Here is a 14,678-nt window from a genome sequence, read left to right as displayed (position 1 = left end):
TGCATTTTGAAACCCGTGTAAACTAGACAGATTTTCTTTTCTTTCGATAACCGAGAAGGCTATTATCTCATTAATTAAGAAAAATGTTGAATTAAATATATTATCATTATAGATCTAGTAAATCTAGTATTATATGCCTACAAAGATGAACGTCGTAGCTTTAGTCACTTTAATGCCAGCATTAGCTGTATCGGGGTGTAAAAACATATAAGAACAGAAAACTCAGCCTGTGGGCAAATGTAGAATATGTCAACATCTACGCCGCGTTTAGTGAAGCAAGAAAAAAACAACAACACCGATATGAATTTAACAGGCAGATCAGTGGTCTTCAACTTCAACCTTTTTTTACACACCCATTTCGTAGAGGCCTATAGGCCCCTATATTTTCTATTTTAAAAGTCCACCAGCACCTCGAAATCTCCTCCTTTCGGACTAATTCTAGTAAAGAAACATATATTAGATGGCAAATTTAAATAAAATTCAATTTATTGATGCTGGCTAATAAGTTATTCTGGGTTCAAGTTAACAGGTCTCGGGCAATTTCTCAACCTCAACGAGGCACTCAGGTGGAATAATGGTCGTTATAAGAGGAGACGCGATTAGACCAATAAGGAACCAAAACAGAACTCCCGTTTGGATGCCTATATAAGGATCGAATCTATTTCACTGGTGGTAATGGAAGAAAGCCACAATAAACATGTTACTATCTGCGCACCGATACATATATGCATGGCTAATGTGGTAGAGAAAAGGAATACATATGGGTGTGTTTCCCCGATGTGCTAATCGGTAATACGAACATATTACATCTGTTTGTTTAAGACAGGCAGGTGGAGGCAATTTAAGCTCCCATAAGCCTAGAGTTCCAAGAGTATTTATTAGACTCAACTTTTAGGACAATTATTAAGTAAAAACAGGTTAGATTTTTTTCGACCACCGAAAGTGGGAAAATTAGTGATGAGCCAGCTAAGTCCAATAATTTTAATAGATATTATTGGAGATTTTCATACATGGCGGAAAAAAGGGTAAAACTTTACATCGAAGCGTAACGTTCTTCAAAAGGGTGCTTCGATGTAAAGTTTTACCAAAAATTCAATAGCTATTTTATATAATATAGCTTAATTTGGTGTATCTGATGTACCAACTATATAAAGTCAGTGCGATAGACTATATGCTTTTTTTTTAAATGTACATATTTTTTGTGCTCTTATTAGCACTGCAGAATCAAAATGTCTAAGCTTGTCTGTTTTAACACTAATAAATTCTATAAGGACGAATCATTCGACTTTCACCCTATGACTTAAAACTTTTTTAACAACAAATAGGCAACTAACTAACGTTAATAAAGATGAATTGATACGAAGAACAACTGCCACGCATTCAGTTACATTTATAACTCAATTCTTTTTTTTAAATTTAGTTGGCAACAGTGAAGTTCAACTTAATGTCCTTGACATTGTTCGTCTGAACTTGAAAATCTCAAATATACATAGAATTTAGATCTATATAGATCTATATCTAGTAGATATCTAGTTTATCTGTTGAATTTTTTATTGAACGGAACTACACCCCCCCCCCTTTTTTTTTTTTTTTACATAAGCTACTTTATGCTAGTTATTTTTTACATTTTGGAAAAATATAAAAATATATTCGCAGGCCAAAATTAATTAAGCGATTTCGAAATACTTAAAAATCCTCCAACATTATTTTAAAAATCTTATGGAACATCGTGTCTCGTATATCCTCGTAGTTTTTGACGTACTACACAGTTCTTAAATACGGCGGCCATCTTAAGTGTTTTGGCTGGGATACTGTTGCTGGTTTTTGCCTATTAACGATAATAGTTATAAAAATATTTATAAAAAAAAAGAACACTATTTTTTTGCCATGTCTGGTGCTTATTCCCGAACTAGTGGACTAATTCAAAGGCGAACTGCTACTGTTACTAATAGCACAAATGAATCTACAAATGACGAAAAAGAGGAAAAGTCTAGCCCAGATGAAGACGAGGATCTTGATTCAAAAGAAACTCGATTGACCCTAATGGAAGAAGTCCTTTTACTAGGATTAAAAGACAGAGAGGTAAGCGAATTATGAGATATCTAGATCTACGTCTACATATCTGGTATAACTCATGGAGCAGTATTTATAAACTATAATGATATTGGGCAGTTGTTTGAGACAATCTGAGAATCATCCATAAAAAAGCTCTATAATCATATTATCATATAATAATCTATTAGTATTACTAGGGAGGGGAAATAAAAAATTGATCTTTGATAAAACAATTTTTCGTCAGTACATCATTAAAATACTTATAAAGAACTTTCCAATGGTGTTTAAATTATGACTGTATGAGTATGTCTAATAGTTAGAAAGTTATGATTTTTTTTGTGTCGTTTTGGCCTAACACTAACATTGTTGACATGGAACAAGTAAGATGAGTCATCATGATAGCGTCTCTTTCGCTAAGCCAGCGAGACACACCCACCGCTCAAAAAGTTAAAAAGTTGGAATTGAGTTTCGTAGAGGATAAATCTACTTATTAAATAAGAAATTTAATAGTAGATTTAGTATTCATAGTGAATTTCTAGCTCACAAATCTGATTTCATTTATATTTATGAACTTTACTTGTTTAAAATGTAAATATTGGTGAAATAAACAAATTATCGGGTCTAGATCTACAAGAATTGTCAGAGAGGCGGAGACAAAATGGCGGCGTTCTGATGGCAGAAAATAACAAAATATTTAAAAAGTGGGATCAAAATCGTCTGAAACAATTATTTTTCAAATGCGCTTTATAATTCATGCGACGACGATTAATACATAAAATCTATTCGAATATGTCCGGAATATTAGGCCTTACATGTCCTCCAGTGGTTTTACATTGATGACGAAATTTTCTTATCAAAATTCAGTAAATTCTGAAAATCCCATAGCCCCCAATGGTAAACCGTATTTTCAAGTTTTTGAGCGATGCGACGGAGATATCGCGATAAAACTTGGCAGAATTATAACCAGGCATGATATCTACCTTGGAAAAAAAAATGAATCATTGATCATTTTCCTGGACCCTGTATGCTAAAAACAAAAAATGATTATTTTTTATAATAAATGTAAAAATGACAAATAACTTTAAAAAAAAAACGTAATTAAGCTTTATATAGGCCATTGTCTAAAGTAATCGATAACACATTGGCCTCACTTGCAAATTTATAAGACATAAGTGTTAAAAATGTGCAAGTGAGGCCAATGCAAAAAAAAGTCGAAAACGCAATCTCAACTTTATCGGTCATTTTTTACTTCCGCACTTCCGGGTTTTTTCCGCTAACTAGTATTACTAGAGTAAAGGACAAGGATGGTTGTCGGACACGCTAAGCCATTCTCCGGCCATTTTTAAGTTTCAAAATTCATAACTCCGTAATGGTCTAACCTAAGAATAAAGTGATGGTGTCAATGAATTCGTCATCCTTTTGTCTATAAAAATAGCTATTTTGTAATGTATCACTACGCATAGTTAAAATTAGATCTGATGTGAAGAGGGGTAGGTTGGGTTTTCTGATGCGTAAAAGTTTTCGTCATGATTTTTGTCTCTGTAAAAGTTGTTGGCCGGTTTGGAGATTTATCGGACACTTCAAAAGAAATAGATGTCTTCTATATATTAAACATGTTATTATTAAGACATTTCATCCTTAATTTTATTATTCTGTACATTAGCGGACACAAGCCATATTATCACTTTTCCCACGCTCCACGCTTTCATTCTCGGCTTGTAACTGACGTCACACCACGGCCACTACTTTGGGCCTAGCCTAGCTGGTCGCGCTAGGGGAAAAAATCGCCTCTGTTGGGGGGGGGGGGGGGGGAGAAGAGGAAGAGATTCTCTCTAGTCTACCTACGGGGCACTTTTTTTTCCCTGTAGCACAGCTCCACTGGTGCAGTGCGTGCCTGTCTCACCTTAGCCTTTATGGTACCAGTCAGATAATTGCTAGTCTCCTGCTCTCTCTCTCACCTGCTTTTTTTTTTTTTTTAGAGCGTGTAATGGTATGCTTAAGAGACGCGGAAAAAAGAGAAATGGGGGGGGGGAGACTTCATGTAGTATACTCTCTTTTGATTTTGACAATCTCTTAGAATGTTGATGTTTCACACAATGGTCATTTAGCGCACCTGGTCGATCAATAATTGTAGGCTCGAGGTCTACAATGATATTGCTATTTGTGCCTTTTTTATTTTCAGCTGCCCATTGATGCCAATTTATTATTGTGTACATTTGTGCACTTAGGTGCTATAACATTTGTACATATTTGTTGCATATTAAATGGTTTAAAATAAATGGTTATACGTTTTGCATACACCACATTACCTTTTTTTTTTATAAATATGTTACGAATTTTTTTTTGAAACATGTAACAAACACACACAAGAACACATACATAACTTAAATATACATTTTGTACTATATTATTTTAACAAACAACAAAATTATTCTTGTAAATGTTTAAAAAAAAATAAAAAAATTTGTTTATTTCCCCATAAGTACTGTGTCAAGTTATTTCCCTTTGATGACTAGCGTCATATGACGATATGTTTTCTTATTCAGAAAGGTAAAACTTGTTGGCCACCCCCTATTTACATGTTTAAGTGGGAAAGGAGAGTCTGGGTTGTACAATTTATTTTTTTCTAGTGCCTATTTAGAAGCATTATATCTGGGTTTTAATTGGCTAATGCATCTAGGGGCTTAAAAATTGTCTTAGCTCCAGACCCTATCTCGTTCTTCCCCTTGGGAGAAAAAAAGCTAAGTTTTACAGTAGTCTACTTTGACCCCAGATAAATTACTTTCTCTCAATATAAAAGGGAGCTGTACGTGTCGGAAGTGTGACAAAATAGTCCATGCGCAATATTTATGCGGAAGTTGGGTAGTAAACATTCCAATAAAGAAGATTTAATAATAATACATCGAGGTGTCCGATATGCGAGACGAAACCCGGTTGTCCGACAACCATCCTTTACTCTATTAACTATTAGAGTTAAGGATGGTTGTCGGACACGCTAAGCCATTCTCCTGCCATTTTTAAGTTTCAAAATTCATAACTCCGTAATGGTCTAACCTATGAATTAACTGATGGTGTCAATGAATTCGTCATCCTTTTGTCTATAAAAATAGCTATTTTGTAATGTATCACTACGCATCTAGTTAAAATTGGATCTGATGTGAAGAGGGGTAGGTTGGGTTTTCTGATGCGTAAAAGTTTTCGTCATGATTTTTGTCTCTGTAAAAGTTGTTGGCCGGTTTGGAGATTTATGGGACACTTTGAAGGAAATAGATGTCTTCTATATATTAAACATGTTATTATTAGACATTTCATCCTTAATTTTAATATTCTATACATTAGCACAACGACACAAGCCATATTATCACTTTTCCCTCGCTCCAAGCTTTCATTCTCGGCTTGTAACTGACGTCTAGCTACTACTTTTGGCCTAGCGTAGCTGGTCGCGCTAGGGGAAAAAATCGCCTCTGTTGGGGTGGGGGGGGGGAGAAGAGGAGGAGTATTTTCTCTAGTCTACCTACGGGGCACTTTTTTCCCTGTAGCACAGCTCCACTAGCGCAGTGCATGCCTGTCTCCCAATAGCCTTTTTGGTACCAGTCCGATAATTGCTAGTCTCCTGCTCTCTCTCTCACCTGCTTTTTTTTTTTTTTAGAGCGTTTAATGGTATGCTTAAGAGACGTGGAAAAAAGGGAAATGGGGGGGGGGGAGACTTCATGTAGTATACTCTCTTTTGATTTTGACAATCTCTATGAATGTTGATGTTTCACACAATGGTCATTTAGCGCATCTGGTCGATCAATAATTGTAGGCTCGAGGTCTACAATGATATTGCTATTGTGACTTTTTTTCAGCTGCCCATTGATGCCAATTTATTATTGTATACATATGTGCACCTAAGTGCTATAACATTTGTACATATTTGTTGCATATTAAATGGTTTAAAATAAATGGTTATACGTTTTGCATACACCACATATTAACTTTTTTTTTTATAAATATGATACGAATTTTTTTTTGTGAAACATGTAACAAACACACACAAGAACACATACATTACTTAAATATACATTTTGTACTATATTATTTTAACAAACAACAAAATTATTCTTGTAAATGTTAAAAAAAACAAAAACAATAACAATTTGTTTATTTCCCCATATTTACTATGTCAAGTTATTTCCTTTTGATGATTAGCGTCATATGACGATATGATTTCTTATTCAGAAAAGGTAAAACTTGTTGGCCACCCCCTATTTACATGTTTAAGTGGGAAAGGATAGTCTGGGTTGTACAATTTATCTGTTTCTAGTGTCTATTTAGAAGCATTATATCTGGGTTTTAATTGGCTAATGCATCTAGGGGCTTAAAAATCGTCTTAGCTCCAGACCCTATCTCGTTCTTCCCCTTGGGAGAAAAAAAGCTAAGTTTTACAGTAGTCTACTTTGACCCCAGATAAAATTACTTTCTCTCAATATAAAAGGGAGCTGTACGTGTCAGATGTGTGACAAAATAGTTCATGCGCAATATTTATGCGGAAGTTGGGTAGTAAACATTCAAATAAAGAAGATTTAATAATAATACATCGAGGTGGCTGATATGCGAGATGAAACCCAGGTGTCCGACAACCATCCTTTACTCTATAACTTAGACGTCACTTAGAGATCTAAGTAGAAATAAAAAAATCACTCTACTTTGGGGCAAAATGAGGGCTTGGCGGCCTTGGGCCTTGTGTCAGGATTTTGTACCATCACAAAAGAGATACAAGACACTGATAGCAAAGGCAAAGACAAACAGACACAAACAAACATTCTTTAGTTCCCCAGGCAATGAAATCATTCATTAGATAGAAATATAAACTTTTCACATATGTAAATACATGTAAATTATGAATGAGTCTTGACTTGTGTGAATGTACATTTAATCGTTTAGTTTTTTTTTATTTTTCCTCTTCTTTGTTCTCATTTTTATGTTGGAGCGTTCAGATGACTAGATAGACCAATACATGAGTCATGAGATGAACTGCGCAGTGGTTTCCAAATCAGGGAGCTCTCCAATTCTCCATATATAGTTTTCTTTCTATTGGGATGTTTTGGGGCCAGTGTCTTGTACGAGCAGTTTCGGAGGACATGGTCAGCATTCACTGGTGACACTCCTCATGGGCAGATTTCACTGGTTCTAATTTTGAGCTTCCGGTACATATGTTGTTGCATTTTGTTGTGTCCGGTCCTGAGTCAAAAAATTAGACATTGATCTTGTCGGGATACCTTATAAGCATCATCTTTCTTGTGATTTGGGGGAGAGCTTGTCCATTTCTCATTTATTTTATTTACTACTAGTTTCTTTATTTCTTCTGGATAGAGTGCATAGTTTAATTGTGAGTTTGTTCTCCCACTCTTGGCGAGTGTGTCAGCCTTCTCATTTCCTTCTAGTTGTATATATATTATATATATGAGCTTGTATCCATTGAATAACAGTTTTTTTTTTTGCTGTTGTTGTTGAGCTTTGTAAGTACTGTCCTGAGACTTTTTATATAAGAGGAATCAGTTTTCCAAGCTTTGGTCTACGAAGATCTGATTTCTGAATTTGTGAACATGCACTATTTACATTAGATTTTTACCAAATATTTAAATTTTTACTACCTTTACTATTTTAACTGTGAATAGACCTTAATTTTAATTATATGACTGTATAGAATCTGGCCCTTGTTGTTTAGAGAGAGAGTAGTCCTTAAGGGACTGCAGGCACGACATGGCCTAAATTGTGCCGATGTGCCTCTCTTTTCATAAGTTTGCAAGTACTGATATTGAGGCTTATGGGACGCTGGATATCCAGGTTATTTCTTAGATTGCCATGCTTTAGTATAGGGATCATAATGTCTTTTTTCAAGTTGTTTGGGATTCTGCCTGATTTCCAGCTAGCATTAAATATTTGTAGCAGTTTTCTTTTGGCTTAAGAACCCAAGTGAAGAAGCATGTCATTAGAAATTTTATCTGGGTCCCAGGCTTGTTTTGGTTTCAAGACTTTTAGGGCTTCATCTAGTTCATTTTAAGATTTGTGGTCATTCCCAAGGAGTAAGCTGGCTTTATTTCTTTATTTTTTTCTTGGATTTCTGAGTTTACATCTTTATTTCTACTTTCATTGATTTGTATTTGTCCTACGCTTTGGAAATACTTTATGAATTCATTAGCTGCTTCTTGGCCTTTCAAGGGTTTGTTGTCCTTTTCTATAACTATAGGAATTCTGTTTTCTTCCTGGTTGAGGCATTTAGCTATACGCCAGAGTTTGTGGCCGTCTCTATCTACATTTAGTTGTTCTGTTTTTTCATGCCAACTTTTCCTCTTAGCAGAAAGGTAATTTTTCCTGAAAACTGCGTTACCTTCTTCTAGGTTTATGTTATTTTCTATACAATGGTTATTTTCTACTGTTTCTGGCTTCAATAGTGGCCTTGTGGAGTTGTTGTAGGTGATCAGACCAGTTAGGAATATAATCTTTTCTTTGCTCCTCTAGGAATAGATTCCTTAGCTGCTAGGAGGATTCCTTTGGAGAAAGCTGAGTCAAAGTATATGTATGACTTATTAACCTGATTTGATTTGCAGTTTATTGAAGTGGGTCTGTGAGCATTGAGAATAGGTTCGAGTTGGCTTTTTTTGTAGTTCCATCTGGGGATGGTGGAGTTTTCTGATATTTTGAAGGAGGTATCAGTACTGATCAATATGGGCCTGTGGTCACTGGTGGCTAGCTGATCTGCAACATCTTTTGTGCACTTTTTTGGATATGTTGTCAGTTGCAAAGGCTAGATCTGGAGTGGTTATTGTTAGCCAGGCTCTTGAGAAAAAGGTTGGTTTATTCTCAGGTTTATTAAGCAAGATAAGTCTGTTCTCTGCTTGCCATTCTTCGATTTCTTCTCCCCTGGCATTGAGGTCTAGGTATCCCCAGCTCTGAGAGTGACTATTCATAATCCCCTAAGACAAAACATTCTTCTTGATTAGGTATTTGTATGTGGTCAATCTCTATTTCCTTGTCTGGTGGGAAGTAGCAGCTAAATAAATTAATATTTCCATCTGGAAAAATCACCTTTGTGCCCATTATTTCTGATTCTAAGGAGTTGGGCAGAGTTATGTCTGTGGTAGGGATGTCATTTTTTATGAGGGTGATGATTCCTCCTTTGGGTTTGTTTTCTCTATCTTGTCTGATGCAGGTGTAGCCTCTAATGGAGAAACGTAGATTACTGTTCAAATGAGTTTCTTGGATGCAAGCTACATCTATCTCTTTCTCATGCAGAAATATTTTTAGAGCTTCTTCCATTGTAAGATTTTTAGACTTTTGGTCTTGGAGTGTTGGCCAGTAGTATATTTTTTTTCTTGTCCCTGCTCCACAGGCAGAGATAGAAGAACCACCAGCTCGCTTGTGTGGGCTCCTTCAAAGCGGAGAGCCCTACCTGCGCTGCGGTATTCCACTGGCAGGACGCCACATCTATTAGAATCGTTACTGAACTCCAATATAGATGAGGTTGCGTGTCAATGTGTTATGCTCCAGGAGGTCCATTGACTCCGGCTCCAGCTCCGACTTCAGCCTGCTTTTCTTTTTGGGTGTGCTCCCATAGCCTTTGATCATCCAAGATCATCGGCAAGGCAGCAGTTGTTTTTTTTTTCGGAGTTTTCTCTCCTAGATGAACTGCTATCCCTAGCTAACAAGCTTCATCTACCCAGATTTAGAGTTAGAGCACCCTATACTTGCTTTTTGCAATCATTTCCCTGGATTCCCGAGATGTTTTTAGTAAATATTCTAACCACTGAGATGAACTCCAATTGGTGACAAGGCAGGGAAACCTAGGTCTATCTAACCACTGGAATACTCCACCTCATCCTCCATGACTGAAAACTAGTTGGTCCACAGCTGTTTATTTGGTATTCACAGCTAACCCTTATATCTAAGAGTCCTTCCTCTATCTGCCACCTTGGACGCGCTTGGTAGAAGGTGGTAGCTCCCCCAAGAGGTTTTTTTATAGTTATAATGTTTTGTTTGGTGTAATGCACAAATTGCAAGACAAATTTCCTTAAGGACAATTATTGACAATTATTGATAATGTATCAAAGCAAAGGCATTGCTGCTAAGACGAGCTAAGACTAAGGCTCCTTCACACATGGCATAATGTTATGGGCATATGCTGGCAAGACTACATTAAAAATAACTAGATCTATGTTATGCTGGAGGCTGGTGTGGACAGCACAAATTACCATTGACAGCTTTGCTGGGTTGGACACCTATCCCGCATTGGAAAGCTTAGTGATGTAACAGCACCCTTGCGCTTGTACGTAATCGCTAGATCTATAAATAGTATTAAGACTAATTCAGGAGCCATTTCATCCTTATCGGCATAGAAGAAAGTAGCCTGCAGCAGGTGGCCTCAGAAAGAGACAGTTGGAGATGTCACAAAGGCTGCGAGACACATTTGAGACCCAAAAGGAAAGCTATGAATTGAAGACAGGTGCAGAAGACAGCAAGAAAACTTAAATAGACTACCTGTGGACAACAGCTTTGTCTGCATGAGATGGGGAAGAATATATATAGGTTGCAAAGTAACTGGGTTAGCTTAGTCATGTGCAACACTGCACTCATATATTTAATACGGCGGCCATCTTTAGTGTTTTGGCTGGGATACTGTTGCTGGTTTCGCATATTAATGATAATAGCTATAAAAATATTTTAAAAAATATATAATATATATTATATAGTTAGATCTTGGAAATCTTCATCAGGAGTTGGCAGTTGGTTCTCGACAAATGGTACACACAACAAATCATTTGTTCACCAACAAATCGTTCACTGGATAGTAACATATTCTTAATATTTTATTGTCGTCATGTGTTTAATTTCTTTACATACATACATACATACAGTACATACAGGAGATTGATACATTATATCTTTTGTTGCTATTATTTTCATGTTGCGTTTCAAAAAAAGATAAGAGGTGTAATTTATATGTTAAAAGATAACAACATTTAATAATTATAAGGCATAATAAGTACTGTCCATTTTGGTAATTGTCTCTAATGTTAAAGTTGAATTGTAACCCTAGACTGACTGGCATAAGTGACAAAATTTAGAATTACTGGTACACAAAAGAAAAGGCTGAACTTTTAATTTATAATATGGTATCGAGATGAATGTATATAATGTTTTTGATGCAAAAATCTTTGTTTGTTTTTATATTTTTAGGATTAGGTTTATATTTTTTATATTTGATTTATTTTATATGACGTTAATCAATGTTTGTTTTAGTCATAAATAATCTATTATAATTCTTTCTTGGAATATCACCTGTAGAGCAAAACAAGCCACATTTAAATTGTAGAATTGTTTTTATTTTTTATACATTACACTATTTTAAGTGCTAAAAGATTAAATATCATTTAAAATTTATTTGAGAACCTTATATACTTTAATAATTTTCTAAACATTTATTTCTAAGGGTTATACTTCATTTTGGAATGACTGCATATCATCTGGACTTCGAGGATGCATATTGATTGAGTTATCTTTGCGAGGCAGAATTGAACTTGAGAAAGCTGGAATGCGTCGCCGGAGCCTGACTAATCGAAAAGTTATTTGTAAGAATGATCAGCCAACTGGAGATGTTTTACTGGATGAAGCCTTAAGACATATAAAAGAAACCCAGCCACCTGAAACTGTACAATCATGGATAGAATATTTAAGTGGTAATGACAGTGTTTTAAAATTTGGTATAATATAATGCAATGCCTTGAAATTTTAAAATTTCATTGGAAAAATTAATCATATTACACTAAATTAGGAACCAGTAGGCTTTGTATTGAGTAAAGTTTTAAAGAAATAGTTGTACTTTTGATAAAAAGAAATTCAATAAATAAATACTAGGTCAAGACAAAATTCTTTTTGTGGTCTTTGTTTTGATCTATTTAGAATGTGAAACATTGAAAACTTTATAATAACAATTTAAAAATCATTTTACAATTTTTTACAAATTAGAAACAAATATCAAAAGGGGTGGCAAACCTTTTGTTTACCTTGCAAACTTTTTTTTTCACTTCTAATTCAGATGTGCCATACAAACTTTTACCCCCTATCATGACCCCAAACTGTATTAGCACTTGCTGTTCCTTTGGATACATCAGCTTGGTGATACTAATAATTAAATAAACAGCTTCAAAAGATTGAAGAATGTTTCTAGTTTAAAAAAAAATACTTTTAATACCTATAGAATATAAAAAAAAGCTTAAAAAATACTCAATTTCCAGTGTAGGAGTAATACAGTGGGGGTATGAGCACTTACTTTTCAGAAATTCTTAGGGGAAAAAAGGTAGGCACATAAGGTTTTCGCTAAAATAAAAAGTCAACATGCTTTCGTTCTAAACAAGACATGATGAGCTCTTATAGAAAAGTTGCCTATTGACATGGTTTTGCTTTCCCATATCTGTAGTATTAGTAGCTAAATTTTTAGTCTACAACTAATACTAATTTATGGCATGGTTATATATCAGACCTCTGTTGATATTAGCTTTTAATTCTATATCAACTAAATAATCAATGTCCAAATTGTGACTTTTTTTTTTAAAGTAAAATTTTAAATAATTTTCTCAAAAAGAGACAGACACTGGTTGAATCAAAAATGTATTCTATTCTTGGAACTATTTGGACACATTATTTTAAAAGGTTATCCTCTAAAGTTGATTTAGTTTCCTTAGTCCTATAATAATAAGTGTAGGCAAGTTATTTATCTTCCTTTTTTTTTATATTCAGGTGAAACATGGAATCCATTGAAACTGCGCTATCAGTTGCGTAACGTTAGAGAACGTCTTGCTAAAAATTTGGTGGAGAAAGGAGTTTGCACAACAGAAAAACAGAACTTTCTTCTGTTTGATATGACCACACATCCTCTGACCGACAATGTTGTCAAACAGAGGCTTATAAAACGAGTACAGGAATCAGTTCTCAATCGTTGGACCAATGATGCCCACAGGATGGATCGCCGTATGTTGTCTCTTATTTATTTAGCTCATTCTTCGGATGTTTTAGAAAATGCTTTTGCTCCACTCTCTGATGATGATTATGAAGTAGCCATGAAGAGAGTACGAGAACTATTGGATCTGGACTTTGATGCAGAGAGTATGAAAGAAGGAACAAATGAACTGATGTGGGCAGTTATCAGTGCTATGAGCAAGTAAAAGTGGCATACTCAGTCATTTGAATGCTTACTGTCATGGGGGAATATTTTTGATTTACACTCTTGGAATTGAACATAAAGAGTTGCTCTATACATTCATATATAACTTCTTGTCATATTCTTTCCTATAGTCAGTGATCAAACACTAATCCTGTTAATTAAAGCAATCCACATTTGTATTTTGAATAGTCTTCAGATTGGTTGAATTTATGACCACTAGCTATCACATGGGAGGGTGAAGATGAAATCATCATTTCTAGTTGAATAAAGAAACAAGTACTGGTATTTTAAAATGTAGCTTCATACAAAATGTGGACTTGTTCCTCAACTAATGCAAACAATTTAGCTGTCCATGTTTGAGTTAAATATAATTTTGTTTTTATAGCCACCATGGACTTGTTTGTCAAAGGTGTTTTTTTTTCATTATGGGTTGATTGTTATACTTGTGCTGGTGTGTATGTTGACATTGAAAACATGGTTTTGATTTGTAGTGTATTTGTAAACAATGAATATGTGTTTCTGATCTGATCTTATTAACAATGATAACTTGTGTTTTTGTTGTGGTAATTTTGTTTGTTTACAATGAATGCATTAAGTTTTTGTTTTGGGTTATTTGTTACACATTTTTATTTTGGATATGGTAGTAGCTTGTGTGAGAAAATATTTACTAATAGGATTTTCTTTTTTTTTTTAACACATAGTTTTCATAATAACATCCCATATAAATGTTAAATACATATAAATTAAATTTCTTTGGACAGCGTCTTTGATTTTTTATTACCATTATTGAATGTTTTGGTTAAAAAAAATTGATTGTGGTTTTTTGTTTTTGTTTTGTTGAAACTTCAAAGACTTATTTCATGAACATTGATAAAGTATGTGACTGAATTTTATGTATTGCAAATATTTGATTCACTTTGTATTTTGTTTTCCATTTTCTATTAACACTGATTATTTTGTTACTTGTTATAAAATGTTTGTCTCTGATGAGACAGATTTCAATGACTTGATGATGGAACAGTGTTTTTGTACATGAATTTTGATTATTGTCTATACTAGCCAATCTAATCAATGTTTGAATTTGTTTTTTTTTATCTGCTAATATATATATATCAGCAAAATGTTAAGTAGTTTTCCACCAATACTTGACTAATTTGATTAGTAACATTGTACATAGTGATTTGATCTCTAATGATAGGAAACAAAAGCTGATGCTGAAGACATTATGATGGAACTGTCATGTCTTAAAGAACATAGAGCAGAAATGTCTTCATTGGATCATTTTCACTCCTAGTTCAGAATAAGTATTTAAATCTACAAAACACTGAAGTGGTTGCTGATAGCTAATTGAAAAGTAGACAAAATGGTTGTCCCATCCATTAAAAAAAAATATTTGCAGTTTTAACAACATGGTGGCAGG

General features: G+C 34.5%; 1 protein-coding gene across 1 annotated transcript; it reads left to right on the top strand.

Annotated features, from left to right (window-relative positions):
* Positions 1 to 1,692: 1,692 nt before the first annotated feature.
* LOC106052826 (Golgi phosphoprotein 3-like) lies at positions 1,693 to 14,010 on the top strand. The gene is made up of 3 exons (XM_013208291.2): positions 1,693 to 2,082; positions 11,528 to 11,774; positions 12,835 to 14,010. The coding sequence occupies exons 1-3, from the start codon at positions 1,888 to 1,890 to the stop codon at positions 13,257 to 13,259; spliced, it is 867 nt and encodes a 288-aa protein (XP_013063745.1). The 5' UTR covers positions 1,693 to 1,887; the 3' UTR covers positions 13,260 to 14,010.
* The last annotated feature ends 668 nt before the right edge of the window (positions 14,011 to 14,678 follow it).

Source organism: Biomphalaria glabrata, chromosome 1, assembly GCF_947242115.1.
Source record: "Biomphalaria glabrata chromosome 1, xgBioGlab47.1, whole genome shotgun sequence".
Classification (NCBI taxonomy): Eukaryota; Metazoa; Mollusca; class Gastropoda; family Planorbidae; genus Biomphalaria; species Biomphalaria glabrata.
The sequence above is the reverse complement of the archived record's forward strand: the minus strand, read 5'-3'. Positions and strand labels throughout refer to the sequence as shown.

Excerpts from the sequence above, each read along its gene's own strand:
- LOC106052826 (XM_013208291.2), top strand. The coding sequence starts at position 1,888 with ATGTCTGGTGCTTATTCCCGAACTAGTGGACTAATTCAAAGGCGAACT. Across the intron at positions 2,083-11,527 it reads TAGGATTAAAAGACAGAGAG|GGTTATACTTCATTTTGGAA; the intron begins GTAAGCGAATTA and ends TTTATTTCTAAG. Across the intron at positions 11,775-12,834 it reads ATGGATAGAATATTTAAGTG|GTGAAACATGGAATCCATTG; the intron begins GTAATGACAGTG and ends TTTTATATTCAG.